This window comes from Rana temporaria, chromosome 13, assembly GCF_905171775.1.
Source record: "Rana temporaria chromosome 13, aRanTem1.1, whole genome shotgun sequence".
Classification (NCBI taxonomy): Eukaryota; Metazoa; Chordata; class Amphibia; order Anura; family Ranidae; genus Rana; species Rana temporaria.
The window spans coordinates 10,668,183-10,692,743 of record NC_053501.1 but is presented as its reverse complement, the minus strand read 5'-3'; the positions used below and the strand labels follow the sequence as shown (position 1 = coordinate 10,692,743).

The 24,561-nt window shown below is 50.0% G+C and overlaps 1 protein-coding gene across 1 annotated transcript in view; it reads left to right on the top strand.

Annotated features, from left to right (window-relative positions):
* Positions 1-23,194, top strand: part of ITPK1 (inositol-tetrakisphosphate 1-kinase) — a 124,757-nt gene extending 101,563 nt beyond the window's left edge. Inside the window, exons 6-11 of the mRNA XM_040333649.1 lie at positions 10,216-10,314; positions 10,505-10,545; positions 14,584-14,749; positions 16,306-16,373; positions 18,064-18,226; positions 22,504-23,194. Of these exons, the coding sequence (XP_040189583.1) occupies positions 10,216-10,314; positions 10,505-10,545; positions 14,584-14,749; positions 16,306-16,373; positions 18,064-18,226; positions 22,504-22,790 (824 nt within the window). The 3' untranslated portion in view covers positions 22,791-23,194. The remainder of the gene's footprint in view (positions 1-10,215; positions 10,315-10,504; positions 10,546-14,583; positions 14,750-16,305; positions 16,374-18,063; positions 18,227-22,503) is intronic.
* Positions 23,195-24,561: the final 1,367 nt, after the last annotated feature.

Genomic DNA, 24,561 nt, shown 5'->3' with positions numbered 1-24,561 from the left:
TTTTATTTTTTTTTATTTTTTATAATTGTATGTTAAAACACCACCCCCACAATCACCTCCTGCCAGCTCTTGCCGCCATCACCTCCTGCCCCCACCACCTCCTCCTGCCAGCTCCTGCCCCTGCCACCATCACCTCCTGCCAGCTCTTGCCGCCATCACCTCCTGCCCCCACCACCTCCTCCTGCCCCTGTCACCATCACCTCCTGCCAGCTCTTGCCACCATCACCTCCTGCCCCCACCACCTGCTCCTGCCACCATCACCTCCTGCCAAGTCTTGCCGCCATCACCTCATGCCCCCACCACCTCCTCCTGCCAGCTCCTGCCCCTGCCACCATCACCTCCTGCCAGCTCTTGCCGCCATCACCTCCTGCTCCCACCACCATCACCTCACCCACCCCCTGCCATGGTGCCACCATTACCCTTTTCCACCTCATGCCCCCACCACCTCCTGCCAGCATTACCTTCTGCCACCATCACCTCACCCACCTCCTGCCACAGTGCCAGCATAACCTTCCACCATCACCTCATGCCCCCACCACCTTCTGCCAGCATTACCTTCTGCCACCATCACCTCACCCACCTCCTGCCACAGTGCCAGCATAACCTTCCACCATCACCTCATGCCCCCACCACCTGCCAGCATTACCTTCTGCCACCATCACCTCACCCACCTCCTGCCACAGTGCCAGCATAACCTTCCACCATCACCTCATGCCCCCACCACCTTCTGCCACCATCACCTACTGCCACCACCAGCTTCTTTATTACCTTAAAGCTGGACATGGCTGTGATGTGCTGGGCTCCGGGCTGTGATGTGCTGGGCTCCGGGCTGTGATGTGCTGGGCTCAGGGCTGTGCTGTATTGGGCTCAGGGCTGTGCTATGTTGGGCTTAGGGCTGTGATGTGCTGGGCTCAGGGCTGTGATGTGCTGGGCTCCGGGCTTGGAGGTGCTGGGCTCAGGGCTGTGATGTGCTGGGCTCAGGGCTGTGATGTGCTGGGCTCCGGGCTGTGATGTGCTGGGCTCCGGGCTGTGATGTGCTGGGCTCAGGGCTGTGATGTGCTGGGCTCAGGGCTGTGATGTGCTGGGCTCAGGGCTGTGCTGTGCTGGGCTCAGGGCTGTGATGTGCTGGGCTCAGGGCTGTGCTATGTTGGGCTTAGGGCTGTGATGTGCTGGGCTCAGGGCTGTGATGTGCTGGGCTCAGGGCTGTGATGTGCTGGGCTCAGGGCTGTGCTGTGCTGGGCTCAGGGCTGTGATGTGCTGGGCTCAGGGCTGTGATGTGTTGGGCTCAGGGCTGTGATGTGCTGGGCTCAGGGCTGTGATGTGCTGGGCTCAGGGCTGTGCTGTGCTGGGCTCAGGGCTGTGCTGGGCTCAGGGCTGTCACGGCGCCGTCCTCTGCCTATGGCGAGTGCACTGCCAAAGTGTCCCTCCTGACTCGATAGACTATTCAAAAATGGCGCCGGGTGGCGCCATTACGTAACTGCGTATTTGCCACGCCCGGCCGAGCGGATACAAGCTTTCCCGAGCCCGGCCGGCTTCGGGCTCAGGAAAGCTCGTATCCGCTCGGCCGGGCGGCGAATGCGCAGTTATGTAATGGCGCCATTTTTGAATAGCCGATCGAGTCAGGAGGACTCAGGGACACTTTGGCAGTGACACTCTTTGGCTCGTGCAGTGCACTCGGACGGAGCCGTGACAGCCCAGCGGACATCTTTTTTACGGGCACCCGATGCCCATTATCGGCAATTTTTAAGCAGTTTCGGCATGTTGCCAAAATGGCTGTTTTCGGCCGATATGTATAGGCACCGATATATCGGTGCATCCCTAATAAAGAAATAAATAAATATATATATATTACACACACACACACACCACAGATGAAGCGCTGAAACCTTTTGTTCTGCGATGAAACCCATGCCCCCCCCCCCCAAAGATTGGCACGCAAGCTCGTTTTCACAAAGTTCTGACAGCGCCAGGAATATCACATCAACCCGCGGATCACAATTTACATTTAATCCTAAATGCACATAAAGATGATCTGAATGTGGCTTTGGCTTGCTGCCGCTAAAATTAGGCGCTTGCGTCGGTATTGCCTCCTTTACGTCTCGATTGATGTATCGGAAAGACAACCGTCTGCTGAAAAAAAAATATATATATATAACCATGGATGTCCTGCCAGTCCATCGGACGCAGAAACTCTCGGGCCTGTTGATGTTTTAACCAATCGCCGCCGCCGCCGCCTTGTCAGCCAAAGATTTTACAAGTGGGGGAGGGGGGGGGGGGGGAATAAAACTGAAGAGTTTGTAAAGTCGATAAACATTCTGTCTGAACATGAAAGGGAAAGATCGCCTATTAAAGGTGAAAGCTCTGTGTAGAGGAGCGGGCTGCGGTCTGACGGGCTGCGGTTTGACGGGCTTTCACCGTCTCCAGGCGCCGCGTCTGAATGGCGAAGATGTCGGCCGTCCACCCTTCTCCTGGAGTGGTTTGAGAGCGTCTTGCAAGACCAGCAAAATGTTTTAATAAATTTTTCCTTGATATACAAGCGATGTCTTGATATAAGAGTAGCGTCACGTCACGACTGAGTATAAAAAAGAAGAGAGGAGCCCCTAAGTGTAGCAATATGGTTACATTTAACCACTTAAGGACCGCCTAACGCTGATATACGTCGGCAGAGTGGCACGGCTGGGCACAGGCACGTACCTGTACGTCGCGTTTAAGAGCCCAGCCGTGGGTCGCGCGTCCCCCCCACTCGCGACCCGGTCCGAAGCTCCGTGACCGCGCCCCCGAGCGCCACCAGTCTCCCGCGATCGGTCACAGGAGCTGAAGAACGGGGAAAGGTGAGTGTAAACACACCTTCCCCGTTCTTCTCTGTGGCTTGTCGCTGATCGTCTGTTCCCTGTTATAGGGATCGACGATCAGTGACATCACACCTACAGCCACGCCCCCCTTCAGTAAGAATCACTCCCTTAGGGCACACTTAACCCCTTAGCGCCCCCCTAGTGGTTAACCCCTTCACTGCCATTGTAATTTTCACAGTAATTAGTGCATTTTCATAGCACTTTTCGCTGTGACAATGACAATGGTTAAACACAGCTTCCCCGTTCTTCACTGTGGCGCCGTCATCGGTCGTGTGATCCCTAATATAGGGACACACAATCAATGACGTCACACCTACATTCACACCCCCCTACAGTTAGAAACACATATGAGGTCACACTTAATCCCTTCAGCACCCCCTAGTGGTTAACTCCCAAACTGCCATTGTAATTTTCACAGTAATCGGGGCATTTTTATAGCACTTTTCGCTGTGAAAAGGACAATGGTCCCAAAAATGTGTCAAAAGTGTCCGATGTGTCCGATGTGTCCGCCATAATGTCGCAGTCACGAAAAAAATCGCTGATCGTCGCTATTTCTAGTAAAAAAAATAAATATTAATAAAAATGCCATAAAACTATCCCCTATTTTGTAAACGCTATAACTTTTGCGCAAACCAATCAATAAACACTTATTGCGATTTTATTTTTTATTTATTTTTTTACCAAAAATATGTAGAAGAATACGTATCGGCCTAAACTGAGGACATTTTTATATATATATATATATATATATATATATATATATATATATATATATATATATATATATATATATATGTGTATATATAATATTTTTTTTTTTTTTTTTTTTTGGGGGGGGATATTTATTATAGCAACAAGTAAAAACTATTGCTTTTTTTTTTTCTAAATTGTCGCTCTATTTTTGTTTATAGCTCAAAAAATAAAAACCGCAGAGGTGATCAAATACCACCAAAAGAAAGCTCTATTTGTGGGGAAAAAAGGACGCCAATTTTGTTTGGCCGCCACGTCGCGCGACCGCGCAATTGTCAGTTAAAGCGACGCAGTGCCGAATCGCAAAAAAGGAGCCAGGTCCTTTACCTGCATATTGGTCCGGGGGTTAAGTGGTTAATCAAGGTACAACATTTAGCAACTTATTGCTACACTTAGAGGCGCCTCTCTTCTCTTTTTATACCCTGTAAAAAAAATGCTTTGATATACAAGTGCTTTGGATTACAAGCATGTTTCTGGGACAAATTATGCCAAGGTTTTACTGTAATTGCAACAATCTTCTGGGTGAAGTGGCGCTTCATCAGACAGATATGTAGGGGTGCCAATATTTTTGTCCATGACTGTACACTATATGAGATGACGCAGGCGGGTGCGGAGTGCCAGTAGAGGAGCGCCAATGTCGAAGGAACGAGGCGGGTTTGCATTACTCGGCGCTAGGTTTTGTATAGCTAGCTGGAGGGTTACAAAGAAAACGCCACAAAGAAAGGCGGCGGTGGAATCCGGCCATGTGGCTTTCTGGGATGATTTACTGCAGAAGAACAAACAGGTAGCGGCGTGCAAAAGCGATACAGATCTGCAGCCTCGGAGCCCGGTCCGGTGTGTGTTGCTGGTGGGGGGGGGTTGGTTACTTTCTTAACCCGTTCATTCCTCGTAAAATAATTGTATTTATTTTTGCTTCTTTTTTTGGGGGGGGGGGTCCCCTTTTGGCTTTTTACGGCAGTTCAGGGCCTCTTTTTTCACGGTTGGCGGTAAAGACAGGCTGTTGAGCCACAATTTTATTGACACCCCCCCCCCCAAACCGCACTCTTAAAGCAGCCATACAATTGTTGGGGGGCTGTGCACGTGACACGGCCGCAATGCTTTGCGTTGTAACAAATGTACTGTGGCTTGTTGAGTTGACTGCTCGCCTTCCAATGGGATTGTGCCACAACCTCCCCCAAATGCTCGGCATACAGCTCCACTGCATTTCCGTAAAACAAAAAAAAAAGGTCTTTCGGGATTAGGCAGGTGAGCTTTTCAGAACTGCCCAGGTCTGAGGCCATTGGAGAGATTTCCCCTCACTTCCTGTGCCGGTGACCACGTTTTTACCAGACAGGAAGTGAGGAAAAATCTGCAACGACAACACACAAATCACTTTAGAGCAGTCAAGTGATGGGCAGGACTCTTTCACTTCTCTGATGGTTAGCGATTCCAGTTGTGTCGAGAGCAGCTCTGACACATGGTGGTGTGATGGCTCCTCGGGGGAGGATCCAAGACACCCTGCACTCGCAGTATGTCCTTGGTTTGCTCTTGCTGATTGGATCTGGAGGAATCGAGGACGTACAGTGAATGCATAGCACTGTTATGGCCCCTCAGGGGTGGGTCCAGGATGCCCTGCACTCGCAGTATGTCCTTGGTTTGCTCTTGCTGATTGGATCTGGAGGAATCGAGGACGTACAGTGAATGCATAGCACTGTTATGGCCCCTCAGGGGCAGGTCCAGGATGCCCTGCACTCGCAGTATGTCTTGCGTCTTACTGTAGGTCATTGAACCTGGAAGACTGAGGATGCACAGTGAGTAAGGGGCAATTTTGTGATGGCCCCTCACGGGCAGGTCCTGGATGCCTTTCACTCAAAGTATGTCTTCATTCTACTTATTGTCATTGAAACCTGAGGACACATGGTGAGCGCAGGTCACAGTGGCACTGGCCCCTCAAGGGCGTGTCCGAATTGCCCTGCCCTCACTTAATGTCCTAAGTTTCCCCTTGGTCACTGAGCCTGGAAGACTGGGGATGCACGGATAAAAGATTCCCAGCGCTCACAATATATCCTTGGTCTTCTCTTGGTCCTTCAACCTGGAAAACCAAGGATGCACAGTCAGTGCAGGGCACTGTGGAGATGGCCCCTCAGCCAAGTCCTAGATGCCCTGCACTCACAATATATCCTTGGTCTCCTCTTGGTCCTTCAACCTGGATAACCAAGGGTTATGGCGATGGCCTTCAGGGGTGGGTCTATGATGCCCTGCACTCACAATATGTCCTCAGTCTACTTTTTCCTTGACAACCGAGGATGCATGGTGAGGGCAGGCCACAGTTGTATTGGCCCCTCAGGGGCGTGTCCAAATTGTCTTGCACTCACATTATATCCCAAGTCTACTGTAGGTCATTTGACCTGGCAGACTGGGGATGCACAATGAGGAAAGAGCACTGTGGTGATGGCCCCTCGGGTAAGTCCAAGATGCCCTGCACTCACAATATGTCCTTGTGGTTTCCTCTTGGTCCTTCAACCTGGAAAACTAAGGGTGCCCAGTGAGTGCAGGGCATTGTGGTGATGGTGGCCCTTCTGGGGTGGGTTTAGGATGCCCTGCATGCACACTATGTCCTTGGTCAGCATAGGAGTTAAATCTCTTACTAACAAGTGATTAAGATTTAAGGCCCCGTCAGCAAGAACAGACTTCTGTGAGGAGGACACTTCAAGGGACTGCGTGAGATGATGATGCGGAATCATTCGGTGTATGGCGGCGTGAGATCGATTCGCATTCCAGGAATAGCGCACATAGTCGGGGCGGTTGGCGGCGTTCATGTATGTGTCTTTGAATGAGATCAAAGCTGGTTTTGCATTCTTCAATTCTCACCAGTAACTGCGGAACATTTCAGCTTCTGGTTTTTCCTGCCGAAGAAAAGAACCCCCTTCCTGTTCCAACATGACCAGTGCGCAACGCAAAGTCCATAAAGACGTGGAGGAACATGACTGGCCTGCACAGAGTCCTGACCTCAACCCGATTAGAACGCCTTTAAAATGAATTAGAGCGGAGACTGCGAGCCAGGCCTTCTCGTCCAATATCAGTGTCTGACCTCACAAATGCGCTTCTGGAAGAATGGTGAAACATTCCCATAGACACACTCCTAAACCTTGTGGACGGCCTTCCCAGAAGAGGTGAAGCTGTTATAGCTGCAAATGGCGGGCCAACTCAATATTGAACCCTACGGACTAAGACTGGGATGCCATTAAAGGTCGTGTGTGTGAAAAGGCAGGTGTCCCAATACTTTTGGTAATATCGCGTAAATTTATCTGCCACTGAGTGGCTAATAAAACATCATTGTGAAGTCCACTTTAACCACTTAAGGACCCCCTAACCCCGATATACGTCGGCAGAATGGCACGGCTGGGCACAATCACGTACCTGTACGTGATTGTTAAATGCCCAGCCGTGGGTCGCGGGCGTGCGCCCGCACCCCGGTCCGAAGCGCCGCGGGACTCGCGGACCCGATCGCCGCTGGAGTCCCGCGATCGGTCCCCAGAGCTGAAGAACGGGGAGAGCTGTGTGTAAACGTGTGAGTCCCTTCTCACCAAAACCTGTAATGCTTATAGTTTACTGTCTTAAAAGAAAAGGCAGTGTCCAATTCCTCCACTAGGTGGCATCGTTGTACAGCACCAGAGACCTGTACATTAGAGTCTGTGGAATATCTTGATACTTGAAGACACCGCCCCTTTCCTGGCACTTTTTGTTTGCAAGTAAAAATCTGTATTTTTTATTAGAAAATGACTTGGAACCCCCAAACGTGATGTATATTTTTAGCAGAAAGCCTAGAGAATAAAATGGCGATCATTGCAGTTTTGTATTTGTGCAGCCGTTCTTCAAATGCATTTTTTTGGGGGGGGGAATACACTTCAATAAATTTTATTGCAACAAAACACAAGATATAACCCAGTTTTTGGGGAAAATATAAAAGATGATGTTTTGCCAAGTGAATTGATACATAACACGTCACGCTTAAAGTGGTTGTAAACCCACTATTTGGACTTTTACCTACAGGTAAGCCTACAACATGGCTTACCTGTAGGTAAGGATAATATCTCCTAAACCTGCACGGTTTAGGAGATATTACCCCCGCAATGCGGGCGGCGCATGCGCAGGGGGCACTCCACGGCTGAAGGACCGGCATCGCCGGACCCTGCCGATTTTAAATCTCCCGCGCGCACGCGCGGGAGTGACGTCATCGCCGCTCCAGCCAATCACAGCGCTGGAGCGGCGATACCCGGAAGACACGCCGGAGCAAGATGACATCCTGCTCGGCGTGGACCAGGTAAGTGGTACACACCTCGTTCCGAGGTAAGTATTTCATAATAGGCTAGTATGCGATGCATACTAGCCTATTATGCCTTTTGCATTGCAGGTTTGGGGGAAAAAAAAAAAAGTTTATGCGGTTTACAACCGCTTTAAAAATTGTGCCCTCTTGTGGAATGGCAACAAAAACTACGATACTTAACCACTTAAGCCCCGGACCAATATGCAGCTAAAGGACCAGGCCCCTTTTTGCAATTCGGCGCTGCGTCGCTTTAACTGCCAATTGCCCGGCCGTGCGACGTGGCTCCCAAACAAAATTGGCGTCCTTTTTTTCCCCTACAAATAGAGCTTTCTTTTGGTGGTATTTGATCACCTCCTGCAGGTTTTTATTTTTTGCGCTATAAACAAAAATAGAGCGTCAGTTTTGAAAAAAAATGAATATTTTTTACTTTGTGCTATAATAAATATCCCCCCAAAAATATATTAAAAAAACATTTTTTTTCCTCAGTTTAGGCCGATCCGTATTCTTCTACCTATTTTTGGTAAAAAAAAATCGCAATAAGTGTTTATCGATTGGTTTGCGCAAAATGTATAGCGTTTACAAAATAGGAGATAGTTTTGCATTTTTTTATTTATTTTTTTACTACTAATGGCGGCGATCAGCGTTTTTTTTTTTTGTGACCGCGACATTATGGCGGACACTTCGGACAATTTTGACACATTTTTGGGACCATTGTCATTTTCACAGCAAAAAATGCTATAAAAATGCATTGTTTATTGTGAAAATGACAAATGCAGTTTGGGAGTTAACCACTAGGGGGCGCTGAAGGGGTTAAGTGTGACCTCATATGTGTTTCTAACTGTGGGGGGGGGCGGGGCTGGACGTGTGACGTCATTGATCGCCTTTCCCTATATCAGGGAACAGACGATCAATGACGGCGCCACAGAGAAGAACGGGGAAGGTTTGTTTACACACAGCTCTCCCCGTTCTTCAGCTCCTGTAACCGATCGCGGGACTCCGGCGGCGATCGGGTCCTGCGGCCACGGAGCTTTGGACCAGGTCGCGGGCGCGTGCCCGCGACCGGGCATTTAACAATCACGTACAGGTGCCTGATTGTGCCCAGCCGTGCCCTTCTGCCGACGTATATTGGCGTTAGGCGGTCCTTAAGTGGTTAAAGGGGGTTGTAAAGGTTTTTATTTTCTAAATTGGTTCCTTTAAGCTCGTGCATTTTTGGTTCACTTACCTTTTCCTTCCATGTCCCTTCTAAATGTTTGTTTTCTTTGTCTGAATTTCTCACTTCCTGTTCCTCCTCAGTAAGCTTGCCCCCATCATCCGAGCCGTTCTGGCTGGGGGTTAGTCAGCGTGCTCGCCCCCTCCCTTGGGACTACTTCCTTGTGTTCACATTGCATGCCGCCATCCGGTGCTTCTCTGGGCTCTCCCATGCCATCGGAGGTCCGGAGAACGAATCGGCCGCCGCCGAATGAAGAGCATAGAGATGGTCACCGGTCATCTCTATGACCGTCGGAGGCTGGCCCGGGCGCGACGTTAGGACGTCACGCACGTTTACCTGGAAGTAAACAAAGCCGCGATCGCGGCTGAAAGCATGAGATCAGTGAATTTTTCTTTCACAATCTCATGTTTTCCCGCCTGGAGGAGAGATGTGAGGTCTTATTGACTCCGCCTCTCTCCATAAAGAGTACCTGTCACACACTATTCCTATTACAAGGGATGTTTACATTCCTTGTAATAGGAATAAAAGTGATCCAATAAAATAAAAAAAAGTGCAAAAATAAAAAGAATTAAGTAAAAAAAAAAAAAATTTAAAACGCCCCTGTCCCCAGTAGCTTGCGCTCAGAAGGGAACGCGCACACAAGTCCCGCCCAGATATGTAAACGCCGTTCAAACGACACATGTGAGGTATCGCCGCGTGCGTTGGAATGAGTGCAACAATTCTACTACTAGACCTCCTCTGTAACTCTACACTGGTAACCTGTAAAAAAAAATTAAAGCGTCGCCTATGGAGATTTTTAAGTACCGAAGTTTGGCGCCATTCCACGAGCATGCGCAATTTTAATGAGTGACATGTTAGGTATCTATTTACTCGGCGTAACATCATCTTTCACATTATACCAAAAAATTGGGTTAACTTTGTTTTGTTATTTTTTAATTCATGAAACTGTTTTTTCCCCCCAAATTTTATTATTTCATAGCCTGGTAGTAATTTTAGAAAGTATCTAAAAATACGTTTATGTTGCTGAATTGACTTTTTCCCTAAATGGCCGGAGATTGATCGCTGTTGATGGCGACTTTTGTGTCTCTGTTTTACAGATGAGAGATTATGTTCTCCGCCCTTCATGGAACTTTCTACGGAATGTGGAGACGACACGCTGAAGCTCATCGAGCAGAACGGTCTGGCCCTCCCCTTCAGTACGTATTATGGCCTTCGTCTACTTTAAAACGATCTTCCTCTGAGAACGCCGCGCTAAATATCTCCCCTTCTTCCTTTTGTAATTTTTTTGTATTTTGGAGCAGATTTTTTTGTTTTACAATACCACACCTGTATGTTGCTAAGCGATCCACAAGGTGGCGCTCTTACACCTCTTTTCTGTCTTTCCAGTCTGCAAGACCAGAGTAGCCCATGGCACCAATTCACATGAGGTGAGTGTATGTGTGACGGCTGGGACTTTAAATAAGGCTGAGAGGATCTCTGCAGAGAGACTCCCGTTTTCTCGAACTGGTTTTCTATCGCTGTGTGGATTGCTACCGTATCGCTCTCATTGCCCCTCTGTAGCTGCCATTTTACTCACTCTGCCCTCATCTCCCTCGATGGCCCCCTTTTTCGCTCACTGTGCTGCCATTTTCACTCCCTTCCCCCAGTACAGCTCTTCCCCCAAGTACCTCTTCCCTCCCCCCAGTACAGCTCTTCCCCCAAGTACCTCTTCCCTCCCCCCAGTACAGCTCTTCCCCCAAGTACCTCTTCCCTCCCCCCAGTACAGTTCTTCCCCAAGTACCTCTTCCCTCCCCCCAGTACAGCTCTTCCCCAAGTACCTCTTCCCTCCCCCCAGGACAGTTCTTCCCCAAGTACCTCTTCCCTTCCCCAAGTACCTCTTCCCTCCCCCAGTACAGCTCTTCCCCAAGTACCTCTTCCATTCCCCCAAGACCGTTCTTCCCCAAGTACCTCTTCCCTCCCCCCAGGACAGTTCTTCCCCAAGTACCTCTTCCCTCCCCCCAGGACAGTTCTTCCCCAAGTACCTCTTCCGTCACCCCAGGACAGCTCTTCCCCAAGTACCTCTTCCCTCCCCCCAGTACAGCTCTTCCCCAAGTACCTCTTCTATTCCCCCAAGACCGTTCTTCCCTCCCCCCAGGACAGTTCTTCCCCAAGTACCTCTTCCCTCCCCCCAGGACAGCTCTTCCCCAAGTACCTCTTCCCTCCCCCCACCACAGCTCTTCCACAAGTACCTCTTCCCTCCCCCCAGTACAGCTCTTCCCCAAGTACCTCTTCCCTCCCCCCAGTACAGCTCTTCCCCAAGTACCTCTTCCCTCCCCCCAGGACAGTTCTTCCCCAAGTACCTCTTCCCTCCCCCCAGGACAGTTCTTCCCCCAAGTACCTCTCCCCCCCCAGGACAGTTCTTCTCCAAGTACCTCTTCCCTCCCCCCAGTACAGCTCTTCCTCAAGTACCTCTTCTCTCCCCCCAGTACAGCTCTTCCCCAAGTACCTCTTCCCTCCCCCAGGACAGCTTTTCCCCAAGTACCTCTTCCCTCCCCCCAGGACAGCTCTTCCCCAAGTACCTCTTCCCTTCCCCCAGTACAGTTCTTCCCCAAGTACCTCTTCCCTCCCCCAGGACAGCTCTTCCCCAAGTACCTCTTCCCTCCCCCCAGGACAGCTCTTCCCCAAGTACCTCTTCCCTCCCCCCAGTACAGCTCTTCCCCAAGTACCTCTTTCCTCCCCTAGTAAAGCTCTTCGCCAAGTACCTCTTCCCTCCCCCCAGTACAGCTCTTCCCCAAGTACCTCTTCCCTCAGCCCCAGGACAGCTCTTCCCTCCCCCCAGGACAGTTCTTCCCCAAGTACCTCTTCCCTCCCCCAGGACAGTTCTTCCCCAAGTACCTCTTCCCTCCCCCAGTACAGCTCTTCCCCCAAGTACCTCTTCCCTCCCCCCAGGACAGTTCTTCCCCAAGTACCTCTTCCCTCCCCCAGTACAGCTCTTCCCCCAAGTACCTCTTCCCTCCCCCCAGTACAGCTCTTCCCCCAAGTACCTCTTCCCTCCCCCCAGTACAGCTCTTCCCCCAAGTACCTCTTCCCTCCCCCCAGGACAGTTCTTCCCCAAGTACCTCTTCCCTCCCCCCTCGACAGTTCTTCCCCAAGTACCTCTCCCCCCCCCCCCCAGGACAGTTCTTCTCCAAGTACCTCTTCCCTCCCCCCAGTACAGCTCTTCCCCCAAGTACCTCTTCCCTCCCCCCAGGACAGTTCTTCCCCAAGTACCTCTTCCCTCCCCCCTCGACAGTTCTTCCCCAAGTACCTCTTCCCTTCCCCCAGTACAGCTCTTCCCCAAGTACCCCTTCCCTCCCCCCCAGTACAGCTCTTCCCCAAGTACCTCTTCCCTCCCCCCAGTACAGTTCTTCCCCAAGTACCTCTTCCCTCCCCCCAGTACAGTTCTTCCCCAAGTACCTCTTCCCTTCCCCCAGTACAGCTCTTCCCCAAGTACCTCTTCCCTTCCCCCAGTACAGCTCTTCCCCAAGTACCTCTTCCCTCCCCCCAGTACAGCTCTTCCCCAAGTACCTCTTCCCTCCCCCCAGGACAGTTCTTCCCCAAGTACCTCTTCACTCCCCCCAGTACAGCTCTTCCCCAAGCACCCCTTCCCTCCCCCCAGTACAGCTCTTCCCCAAGCACCCCTTCCCTCCCCCCAGTACAGCTCTTCCCCAAGTACCCCTTCCCTCCCCCCAGTACAGCTCTTCCCCAAGTACCTCTTCCCTCCCCCCAGTACAGTTCTCCCCCAAGTACCTCTTCCCTTCCACCTGTACAGCTCTTCCCCAAGTACCTCTCCCCCCCCCCCCCCAGTACAGCTCTTCCCCAAGTACCTCTTCCCTCCCCCCAGGACAGTTCTTCCCCAAGTACCTCTTCCCTCCCCCCAGGACAGTTCTTCCCCAAGTACCTCTTCCCTCCCTCCAGGACAGTTCTTCCCCAAGTACCTCTTCCCTCCCCCCAGTACAGCTCTTCCCCAAGTACTTCTTCCCTCCCCCCAGGACAGCTCTTCCCCAAGTACCTCTTCCCTTCCCCAAGTACCTCTTCCCTTTCCACCAGTACAGCTCAACTCCAAGTACCCCAAGGCCCTATGCAGCCTGTGTAATCTCGGAGGGGCGGCCCTATGCAGCCTGTGTAATCTCGGAGGGGCGGCCCTATGCAGCCTGTGTAATCTCGGAGGGGCGGCCCTATGCAGCCTGTGTAATCTCGGAGGGGCGGCCCTATACAGCCTGTGTAATCTCGGAGGGGCGGCCCTATGCAGCCTGTGTAATCTCGGAGAGGGACGGCCCTATGCAGCCTGTGTAATCTCGGAGAGGGACGGCCCTATGCAGCCTGTGTAATCTCGGAGAGGGACGGCCCTATGCAGCCTGTGTAATCTCGGAGAGGGACGGCCCTATGCAGCCTGTGTAATCTCGGAGAGGGACGGCCCTATGCAGCCTGTGTAATCTCGGAGAGGGACGGCCCTATGCAGCCTGTGTAATCTCGGAGAGGGACGGCCCTATGCAGCCTGTGTAATCTCGGAGAGGGACGGCCCTATGCAGCCTGTGTAATCTCGGAGAGGGACGGCCCTATGCAGCCTGTGTAATCTCGGAGAGGGACGGCCCTATGCAGCCTGTGTAATCTCGGAGAGGGACGGCCCTATGCAGCCTGTGTAATCTCGGAGAGGGACGGCCCTATGCAGCCTGTGTAATCTCGGAGAGGGACGGCCCTATGCAGCCTGTGTAATCTCGGAGAGGGACGGCCCTATGCAGCCTGTGTAATCTCGGGCGGGGGGGCCGCTGCAGCCTGTGTAATCTCGGGCGGGGGGGGCCGCTGCAGCCTGTGTAATCTCGGGCGGGGGGCCGCTGCAGCCTGTGTAATCTCGGAGGGACGGCCCTATGCAGCCTGTGTAATCTCGGGCGGGGGGGCCTATGCAGCCTGTGTAATCTCGGAGGGGCGGCCCCTGCAGCCTGTGTAATGTCGGAGGGGCGGCCCTATGCAGCCTGTGTAATCTCGGAGGGGCGGCCCTATGCAGCCTGTGTAATCTCGGAGGGGCGGCCCCTGCAGCCTGTGTAATCTCGGAGGGGCGGCCCTATGCAGCCTGTGTAATCTCGGAGGGGCGGCCCTATGCAGCCTGTGTAATCTCGGAGGGGCGGCCCTATGCAGCCTGTGTAATCTCGAAGGGGCGGCCCTATGCAGCCTGTGTAATCTCGAAGGGGCGGCCCTATGCAGCCTGTGTATTTTTCGGAGGGGCGGCCCTATGCAGCCTGTGTAATCTCGGAGGGACTGTCCTATGCAGCCTGTGTAACCTCTGAGGGACGGCCCCTGCAGCCTGTGTAATCTGATCGGGAATCATTTAGCTCTTGTTATTCTGATTTCAGTTTGCAGATGTGAAAAGTTCAGTAATGTGATGTGAAACTTTGCATCCCCTTTAAATGCCTGTCCGTCCTACCAGAGGTGTTCTGTCTGTCCTGTAGATGGCGATCATATTCAATACGGAGGGTCTTCGGAGGATACAGCCCCCCTGTGTCATCCAGAGCTTCGTCAGCCACAACGCCGTCCTTTACAAAGTCTTCGTGGTGGGAGATTCGTACACCGTCGTAGAGCGACCGTCCTTGAAAAACTTTTCTCCGGGAGCATCAGGTGACACCGGCAGTTCTACTACTTCTTGTATTGCTGAGAATTTTTATGTTTTCCCTTCTGATTAAAAGGAGGGCTAAAGACATTGCAGAGGAGCCATCGAGGGCAGCCAATAGCATGCAAATGGGAGGGGGATAAGATTACATCCAGCCTGTTCATTCTGTTCTTGTACGTCTAACCAACTCCATCCAAACTAAAGTCCTTTATTCCGAATAACTGAAAGCGGTATTCAACTGGTTAACGAGCGTTGTATTTTTAAGAATAGCTGACGCGGTTTGCCAGTGTTGTCTCGCAAAACGTGCAGGACTTAAGCCAAAGCGGTGTGCAATACTACCGCGTTTGGCCTGAGGTGGGGGGGGGGAGGTGGAGCCGAGCGGCGTAGTTCGGAAATGCTTGGAAATACTCCGTTCCAGAGCCATGCCGAGGTAGGCCGAGGTGTCCTCTGGCCTTTCCTTGTGTTTCCGAGGCTCTCCGGTGCCCCCTCCCCCACCTCTGGCCGCATGCGGTATTGCATGCCATTGAAGTCAATGCGGAACCAATTATTTTCGTTTCCATTGACTTCAATGGGGAAACTCGCTTTGATATGCAAGTGCTTTGGATTACGAGCATTCTCCTGGAACGGATTATGTTCGTAATCTGAGGTTCCACTGTATTCCTTTATTTAATACATGTACAGAGCTGTAAAACGGCCTACGTGTTTCGGACGTTGGTCCCCCAGTCATGGCTGACAGGGTTGGTCATTTACCATTGACAGAGTTGTTTAACCACTTCCCGCCCGGTCAATATACAATTGACATCCGGGGAAGTGGTTGTGAAATCCTGACTGGGCGTCTATTGACGTCCTGCAGGATTCCATGCCGGCGCACGACCGTGGGGGCGCGCAGCGCGGCGATCGGTGATGCAGGGTGTCAGTCTGACACCCTGCATCTCCAATCTCGGTAAAGAGCCTCCGGCCCACGTGAAGAATGGTCAAACATTCCCATAGACACACCTAAACCTTGTGGACGGCCTTCCCAGAAGAGTTGAAGCTGTTATAGCTGCAAAGGGTGGGCCAACTCAATATTGAACCCTACAGACTAAGGCTGGGATGCTAGTATTGAATATATATTTTCTTTGTAAAACCAGATGCTTGATGTGTGGGTGTAAATCCTGAGGAAGCAAGAACACCATGAAACATGTAGATGCACCAAGCTAATTTGCCCTTTTGTTTTATCTTCCTCCTCCTCTCCACCTTTTATCACTCTTTTCCAGATTGGATGGACTCATCTGGTATTGACTTTATTTATAACCCAGTGTTATCAAAAAAGAAAGTCAATACTGGATCCATCCATCCAAAGGACAAACCAGCTTAGTGGATCTACGCGTTTCACCATGGTCTCGCTTCCTCAGGATCCACACCCATACAGCAAGCAATAATCTGGTACTACAAAGGCGATAAATAAATATGTGGGTGTCCCAATACTTTTGACAATATAATGTAAATATTCCAAATACATTTTTTGGGGGGGGGACTACTGCTTGTGCACTCTCTTATACTACCTTTTCACTCTATACTGCAGACAGAGAATCCATCTTCTTTAACAGCCACAATGTGTCGAAGCCGGAGTCCTCGTCGGTGCTAACAGAGGTAAGTGATGGGGGTTGGTGTGTTTTTTCAAAAATTGGCAGTTCGGCTGCTGCCAAAACAGTCTGAATTTGCTCACCTGTGTGAGTTGTTAGTAATGTTTATTTGGTGACATTCTGTCCCTATATGGCCAAATATCAACCCCCCTCAAAGTGATGGAGGTCAAGTGTTTCCAGTGAAGGGTCCTGGAAATTCTACATAATACAAGATATGTAGATAAGTGTTGTGCTCTTCCAACCTTGGTGAGGACCAGGATTGGAAGAGCACAAGAGTATTACATCCTAGCCCCCATCGAGGTCCCCCCTATACATTGGGGTCCCCCCTATAAATCGGGGTCCCCCTATACATCAGGGTCCCCTTTAGAGTCCCCCCTCCCTATACATTGGGGTCCCCCTATACATCAGGGTACCCCCTATACATTGGGGTCCCCATCAGGGTTCCCCCTATACATTGGGGTCCCCATCAGGGTTCCCCCTATACATCGGGGTCCCCGTCGGGGTCCCCCTTATACATGGGGGTCAGGGTCCCCCCTATACATTGGGGTCCCCATCAGAGTCCCTTCGATACATCAGGGTCCCCCATATACATCGGGTCCCTCTATACATCGGGGTCCCCCCTATACATCAGGGTCCCCATCGGGGTTCCTCTATACATCAGGGTACTCCCTATACATTGGGGTCAGGGTCCCCCTATACATTGGGGTCCCTGTCAGGGTCCCCCTATACATCGGGGTCCCCTTTATACATTGGGTCCCCGTCGGGGTCCCCCTATACATCAGGGTCCCCATCAGAGATCCCTATACATTGGAGTCCCCATCACGGTCCCCCCTTATACATCGGGGTCCCCATCAGAGAACAAGAGACAAGCTGGGACCATAGGCAGTCTGCTTACTTTAATCCTCAAATCTGCACAGTAAGGATACACCACTGACCCTAGCGGTGGGCTGGATAAAATGTTGTCCCCGGGCCGTAGTTTGGAGACCTCTGATTTAACCCCTTCTCGTCTCTCTCTCTCTCTCTATCTCCCTCTCACTTCTTCTCCCTTCTCGTGTGTCTCCTCTCTCTCTCTCTCTCTTTCTCTCTCTCTCTCTCTCTCTCTCTCTCTCTCTCTCTCTCTCTCTCTCTCTCTCTCTCTCTCTCTCTCTCCTTCTCCCTTCTCATGTCTCTCTCTCTCTCTCCTTCTCCCTTCTCATGTCTCTCTCTCTCTCTCTCTCTCTCTCTCTCTCTCTCTCTCTCCTTCCTTCTCATGTGTCTCTCTCTCTCTCTCTCTCTCTCTCTCTCTCTCCTTCTTCTCCCTTCTCATGTCTCTCTCTCTCTCTCTCTCTCTCCTTCTCCCTTCTCATGTCTCTCTCTCTCTCTCTCTCTCTCTCTCTCTCTCTCTCTTCTTCCTTCTCATGTGTCTCTCTCTCTCTCTCTCTCTCTCTCTCTCTCTCTCTCTCTTTCTCCCTTCTCATGTCTCTCTCTCTCTCTCTCTCTCTCTCTCTCTCTCTCTCTCTCTCTCTCTCTCTCTCTCCTTCTCCCTTCTCATGTCTCTCTCTCTCTCTCTCTCTCTCTCTCTCTCTCTCTCTCTCTCTCTCTCCTTCTCCCTTCTCATGTCTCTCTCTCTCACTTCTGAGGGGGCTGACCATTCATCTTCTAGTCTTCCTTGCATCGTATTTTTATGGCCCCGATAACATTTTCCTCTTTTGCTTCAGTTGGACAAAGTGGAAGGCGTGTTTGAGCGGCCCAGCGATGATGTCATTCGCGCCATCTCCAAAGCGCTGCGACAAGCTCTGGGGATCTCACTGTTCGGCATCGATATCATTATCAACAACAAGACGGGCCAGCATGCGGTCATCGACATTAATGCATTTCCAGGTGAGTCTGCGCGGTATTTACAGCCACATAGATAAGTTCAGGGGTGTCCAAACTTTTTTCAAAGAGGGACAGGTTTGATGAAGTGAAAATGCGTGAGGGCCGAACATTTTGCCTGACATTCTTTGAACCATACAAATTTGGTCTAAGTGTGTTCGTCCGAGCGCACCCCACCATTGCCAGGAATGCACCCCCCACCATTGCCAGGAATGCACCCCCCACCACTGCCAGGAATGCACCCCCCACCATTGCCAGGAATGCACCCCCCACCACTGCCAGGAATGCACCCCCCACCATTGCCAGGAATGCACCCCCCACCATTGCCAGGAATGCACCCCCCACCATTGCCAAGAATGCACCCCCCACCATTGCCAGGAATGCACCCCCCACCACTGCCAGGAATGCACCCCCCACCACTGCCAGGAATGCACCCCCCACCATTGCCAAGAATGCACCCCCCGCCATTGCCAAGAATGCACCCCCCGCCATTGCCAGGAATGCACCCCCCGCAATTGCCAGGAATGCACCCCCCGCCATTGCCAGGAATGCACCCCCCACCATTGCCAAGAATGCACCCCCCACCATTGCCAAGAATGCACCCCCCACCATTGCCAAGAATGCACCCCCCACCAATGCCAGGAATGCACCCCCCTCCATTGTCAAAAATGCACCCCCCACCATTGCCAGGAATGCAGTCACCATTGCCAGAAATGCACCCACCATTGCCAGGAATGCACTGACGAGCGCCAAAGATTATCTACAGGAGAATCTCCTGTTTACACAGCAGCCTCTTTAATGGAAAGTCCCGCCTCTTTTGATGGACAGAACAGTCGTCCAATGGCAGAGTCGGAGACGGGACTTTCTATTACAGAGGCCGGCCGTAAACAGGAAATTCTCCTGTGTGTGTGTACGGCGCTCGTCCCGCCTCCTCCCTGTCCTCCAAGGCATATATATCTTTGTGGCCCTGGCGCTGGGACATCGTCGGGGGCCACAAAAGATATATGTGTCCAAACAACCAGGCGGGGGCCATTCAAAACCAGAACGCGGGCCGCGATTGGCCCGTGGGTCGGACTTTGGACATGCCTGGTATAGTTGAACTTTTGGAACATCTGGCTGTTTTTCTATTGGCATTTGTGTCCATATTCATCCTGTACATTTCAGATTTTTTTCCTTCATTTCTGTTTCTGGACTGGTGCCAGCTGGGACAGGAAGTGAGGAAAAATCTGTCCGTTGGGGGCACAGATTGCAATAAAACCTGATGAGGTTTCTAACACTGCTCTACTCCATCTAAAGCTAAAAAATACATTTGTGGCCAGACCTTTAGAACACCTTGATGTCACCTGCCTGCCCGGATGGGCAGGGATAGGCGGCACGGATGGGCAGGGATAGGCGGCACGGATGGGCAGGGATAGGCGGCACGGATGGGCAGGGATAGGCGGCACGGATGGGCAGGGATAGTCGGCACGGATGGGCAGGGATATGCGGCACGGATGGGCAGGGATAGGCGGCACGGATGGGCAGAGATAGGCGACACGTATGGGCACTGATAGGTGGCATGGATGGGCACTAACTAATGTGTTGTACTAATGGATGCCAATCAGTGCCAAACAATGCCTGCCAATCAGTGATGCCCATTGTGGGCACTGATTGGCATCCATTGTGCCACTGATTGGCATCCATTATGTGTCATCCCTGGTGGTCTAGGGTGGCATACCTTTGATTTAAATCCCTGGTGGTCCAGTGGGCATCCCTGGTGGTCCAGTGGGCATCCCTGGTGGTCCAGTGGGCATCCTCGGGGGGGGCTGTGCTGATAATCGATCAGCGCAAACCCTCCCTGTCAGAGGAGCAGCCGATCGGCTTTCCTCGCGTCTGACAGACGCGAGTGAGGAAAAGCCGATTAGCGGCTTTTGCTGTTTACATCATGATCAGCCGTGATTGGACACGGCTGATCACGTGGTAAAGTGTCTCCGTGAGAGACACTTTACCTAGATCGGTGTTGCGGGGTGTCAGACTGACACCCTGCAACAACGATCGCCGCGATGCGCGCCCCCGGGGGCGCGCAGCGGCTCAGAATCCTGAGGACGTCATATGACGTCCAGTCAGGATTCTACAACCACTTTGCCGCCGTCAATCTGTCATTGGCAGGCGGCAAGTGGTTAAAAACCGAACATAACAATGTGTTTTGTTTTGTTGAACATCTCCATTATGGTGGGGTCATGTAAGAGGAGTTCCAGTCGAACAAAGATTAGATATTCGTATGATACCCTGACATGTTTCGCCTTATGGCTTCGTCAGGGGAGAAACTATACAAAAGAACAAAAGAAGACTGCATAAGAAGATGCATCAAAAATATACAAACATGCAATGCATCAAAAGAAAAAACATAATCAATTTGCCAATGTCCACCCATGCACAAGCTTACCGCCTCAAAGCAGGGCGTGTTCTGTAGTCCAGCAGAGGAGAACTGGGCGGGGCTGACAACCCTGCATGAGATTTCAGTACAGCAGAAGCAGCGTTGTCATCTCACTACAGGGGAAGGTAGGACCTCATTGGATTTTTGATAGATTACCAGGTAATTTTTCTGTTCTTGCAGCATTTGAATGGATGAATTGTTCGGTACTGCAAATAAGTTCTGCTTTTTTTTTTTTTTTTTTTGTAGCCCTTAGGTTACAAAAGTGTAAATTCAGGTCTTGTAGGAGATGCCAATCATACATTATGATATGAGCCTCCTATAGCGCTTTTCCTATGGGTTGTTCACTGTGACCTTTTCCACTCTGTACACGTTATCTGATCTCCAGGACACAGTGCAGGCAAGTACAATATGTTCCAGCACCTCCATCCATGTTAATGACATCCCGCTATTAATATGAAGAGCTCTCCGCTCCTTCCCTTCCATAACAAACTGTTCTCTCTCCAGAATAAATATGCAGCAAACTCGATCCGTTCTCATTATCGGTTTTACAGATTAAAGCGCCAGCCGGGGTCAGAGATGAATATCATGTGTGCTTGGTCCTCCTAGGATGAGGATGAGAAGGGGCATTATCCACCAAGGAGCTAATTAAAAGGGCAAGAGCAGTTCTATGAAGTTTTTAGGGGTCCGGAGGTCCTCAGGGGCCCGTAGGCCCACAGGGCCCCAAATGGCAACCCCCCTTTTTTTTATTTATTTTTTTATAAAAAATAAATAACAATTTTATATATGGGCCAATTTTTTTTTTTTTTTTTTTTTTTTAGAGGTCTGGAGGTCCCCAGAGCCCCGGATGACAACCCCCCTTTTTTTTATAAAATGTTTTTTATAAATATATATATTTTTTATATATATATATATATATATATATATAATATATATATATATATATAATATATATATATATATATATTTTTATATATATATATATATATATATATATATATATATATATATATATATATATTTTTATATATATATATTTGTTTTATATATATTTTATATATATATATATATATATATATATATATATATATATATATATATATATTTTATATTTTTATATATATATATTTTTTATATATATTTTTTATATATATATAATTTTTTTTACCAAAAATATGTAGAAGAATACGTATCGGCCTAAACTGAGGAAAAAATCTTTTTTTATATATTTTTGGGGGATACTTATTATAGCAAAAAGTAAAAAATATTGCATTTTTTTCAAAATTGTCGCTCTATTTTTGTTTATAGTGCAAACAATAAAAAACGCAGAGGTGATCAAATACCACCAAAATAAAGCGATATTTGTGGGGAAAAAAGGACGCCAATTTTGTTTGGAAGCCACGTCGCACGACCGCGCAATTGTCAGTTAAAGCGACGCAGTGCCGAATCGCAAAACCTGGCCGGGTCCTTTAGTGAGTGAGTAACTTGTATAGCGCAACAAATGCGAACTTAATCGCCTCAAGGCGCTTGCATCCAGCATTGTCCTTATCCTTCAGAAGAGGTGGGTCTTTTGTTTTTTCCTAAAAGCCCGATGGTTTTCTTCCAAGCGCATGGTCGTGGGTAGAGCATTCCAAAGCCGGGGTCCTTGGACTGCAAATCTACGTTCTCCCTTAGATTTGTAGCGGGATTTAGGGATTTGGAGAAGGTTTTGGTTAGTTGACCGGAGCACGCGCTTGGTGCGGGTCTTAAGTGGTTAAAGGTCATATGCGTCTAAAAGGCAGGCGTCCCAATACTTTTTTCCCAACAGGTTCATTTTAGAAATGTGAAATGTATTGTCGCACAATGACTCACGGTGCCTTCTGCTTTTCAGGGTACGAAGGCGTTCCAGAGTTTTTTGGGGACCTTTTGAACCATATCGCCACCCTCCTTCAGCGCCCGGAACCGAATGCCAGTAAACCTCAGCCGGAGCAGACCAGCGGGATCCTGGGAGATCGTCAGTGCTGCGCCCCTGCTAGACTAGAGCCCTGGGGGGTGGAGAACGACGCCAGCGGAGCCGTCAAGCTGCAAAGCCAGAGACTAGCGTGTAATTCTGCCGTATCCACCAGCTTCCAGCAGCACTGCGTGGCGTCTTTGGCGACCAAGGCGTCGTCTCAATAACGCCGCAAATGCGAGAGACAATGGACACAGAGAGGAGAAGCTGGGCGGTTTTCAGGGACAGGAGTCTTTTTTTTTTTTTTTGGGACAACATCTGAGCACTTATAAATCGAGTCCGGGCATTTATCCGCCCCGCAGCCGGTTTAACAGAATGCAGTTTTTTTTTTTCCACCTCTGCACTTGTCGGGTAAAAAAGAAAAAAAAAAACACTTCATCAGGGGACCATTGCACAGATACCCCCTCTACTCTCCCGGCGAGACTATCCAAAATCTGCTGAAGAAAAAAGTGCTGTAATAGAAAAGAAAAAAGACAAAGGTACCGCTGTCAGAGTTAAAAAAAAAAAAAAAAAATACCAGAGAGACCCGGAAAAGCCGGACTCTTCAAAATGATTTAGAAAAAAAAAAAAATGGAATTATTTTTAAAGAAAGAAATTTTATTCTGTAAATGCAGATAGTAAATATTATCCAGTCAGAGTCAGCCGCTGGTAATGTAATTAGTAGACTTTCTAATTTGTTTTTAATTTTAAATTTTTTTTTTTTTGATTTATTGTTTTAATGCTCTTTTTAGTACTCAACACCTTTCTCTGTTCAAATAGTTCAGTGGTAGCTTAACCGAAATATCTGATCACTAATCCTTCCTGCCCGCGGGTAAATGAGACTGCCACACAGAGAGAGAGAGAGAGGCTGGCGCCACATGAAATGCACCACGCCTCCGTCAATTACGCAAGCACTTCCATGTCATTTCACCGTGTCGTACGGATGGGCCTTCTACTATTGTTTTTAGTGCAAGTGAAATTTTTGACTTCTTTTTTTTTTTTTTTTTATAAATATATATAAAAATGTATATACTGTTGCAATTGTCCTGCTGATTAAAACGGATGTACTCTATAACTTGTAGCACTGCGTCCAGAATTTATTGCAGAAGTTGGAAAACGGGGATGAACAGCGGTACACTGTGCCAACCCCGGGTAGCCAATCATCTCTTAGTTCCATAGCAGAAGGTGGACACTGGCAATTGTACTGTCTTAGTAAATGATCCAGGCTATGAATTTGTATGTTATTTTTCAGATTGTGGTTATATTATGGTATGCAGGATTCTCTGAGAGTAACAGTTCTAACAGGTTCTGGGACCTTTCATATGACCTTTCAATAGAATCATGTAGGCTGCCATTGCTTAGAATGATCATGTTCCCATGCTTTTCTTTCCCCCTTCCCTTGTCCCTTTTCTTCCCCCTTCTTCCCCCTTTTTCCCTCTGCCTTCCCCCCGCCCTCCCTCCCCCTGCCTCTTTTTGCCCTCCTTCCCCTGCCCCCTTTTGCCCCCTGCCCCTTTTCGCCCTCCTTCCTCTGCCCCTTTTCGCCCCTGCCCCTTCTTGCCCTCCTTCCTCTGCCCCTTTTCTCCCTCCTTCCCCCTGCCCCTTTTCTCTCTCCTTCCCCCTGTCCCTTTTCGCTCTCCTTCCCCCTTGCCCCTTTTCGCTCTCCTTCCCCCTTGCCCCTTTTCGCTCTCCTTCCCCCTTGCCCCTTTTTGCTCTCCTTCCCCCTTGCCCCTTTTCGCTCTCCTTCCCCCTTGCCCCTTTTCGCTCTCCTTCCCCCTTGCCCCTTTTCTTCCTCCTTCCCCCTGCCATTTTTTCTTCCTCCTTCCCCAGCCCATTCCCTTCCTCCTTCCCCCACCTTTTTCCTTCCCCCTCCCCTTCTCTTTCCTTTTGCCCCTTCCCTTCCTCCTCCCCCCTTCCCTTCTTTTTTGCCCCTTGCCCTTTGCCTTCCTCTTTGCCCTTTGC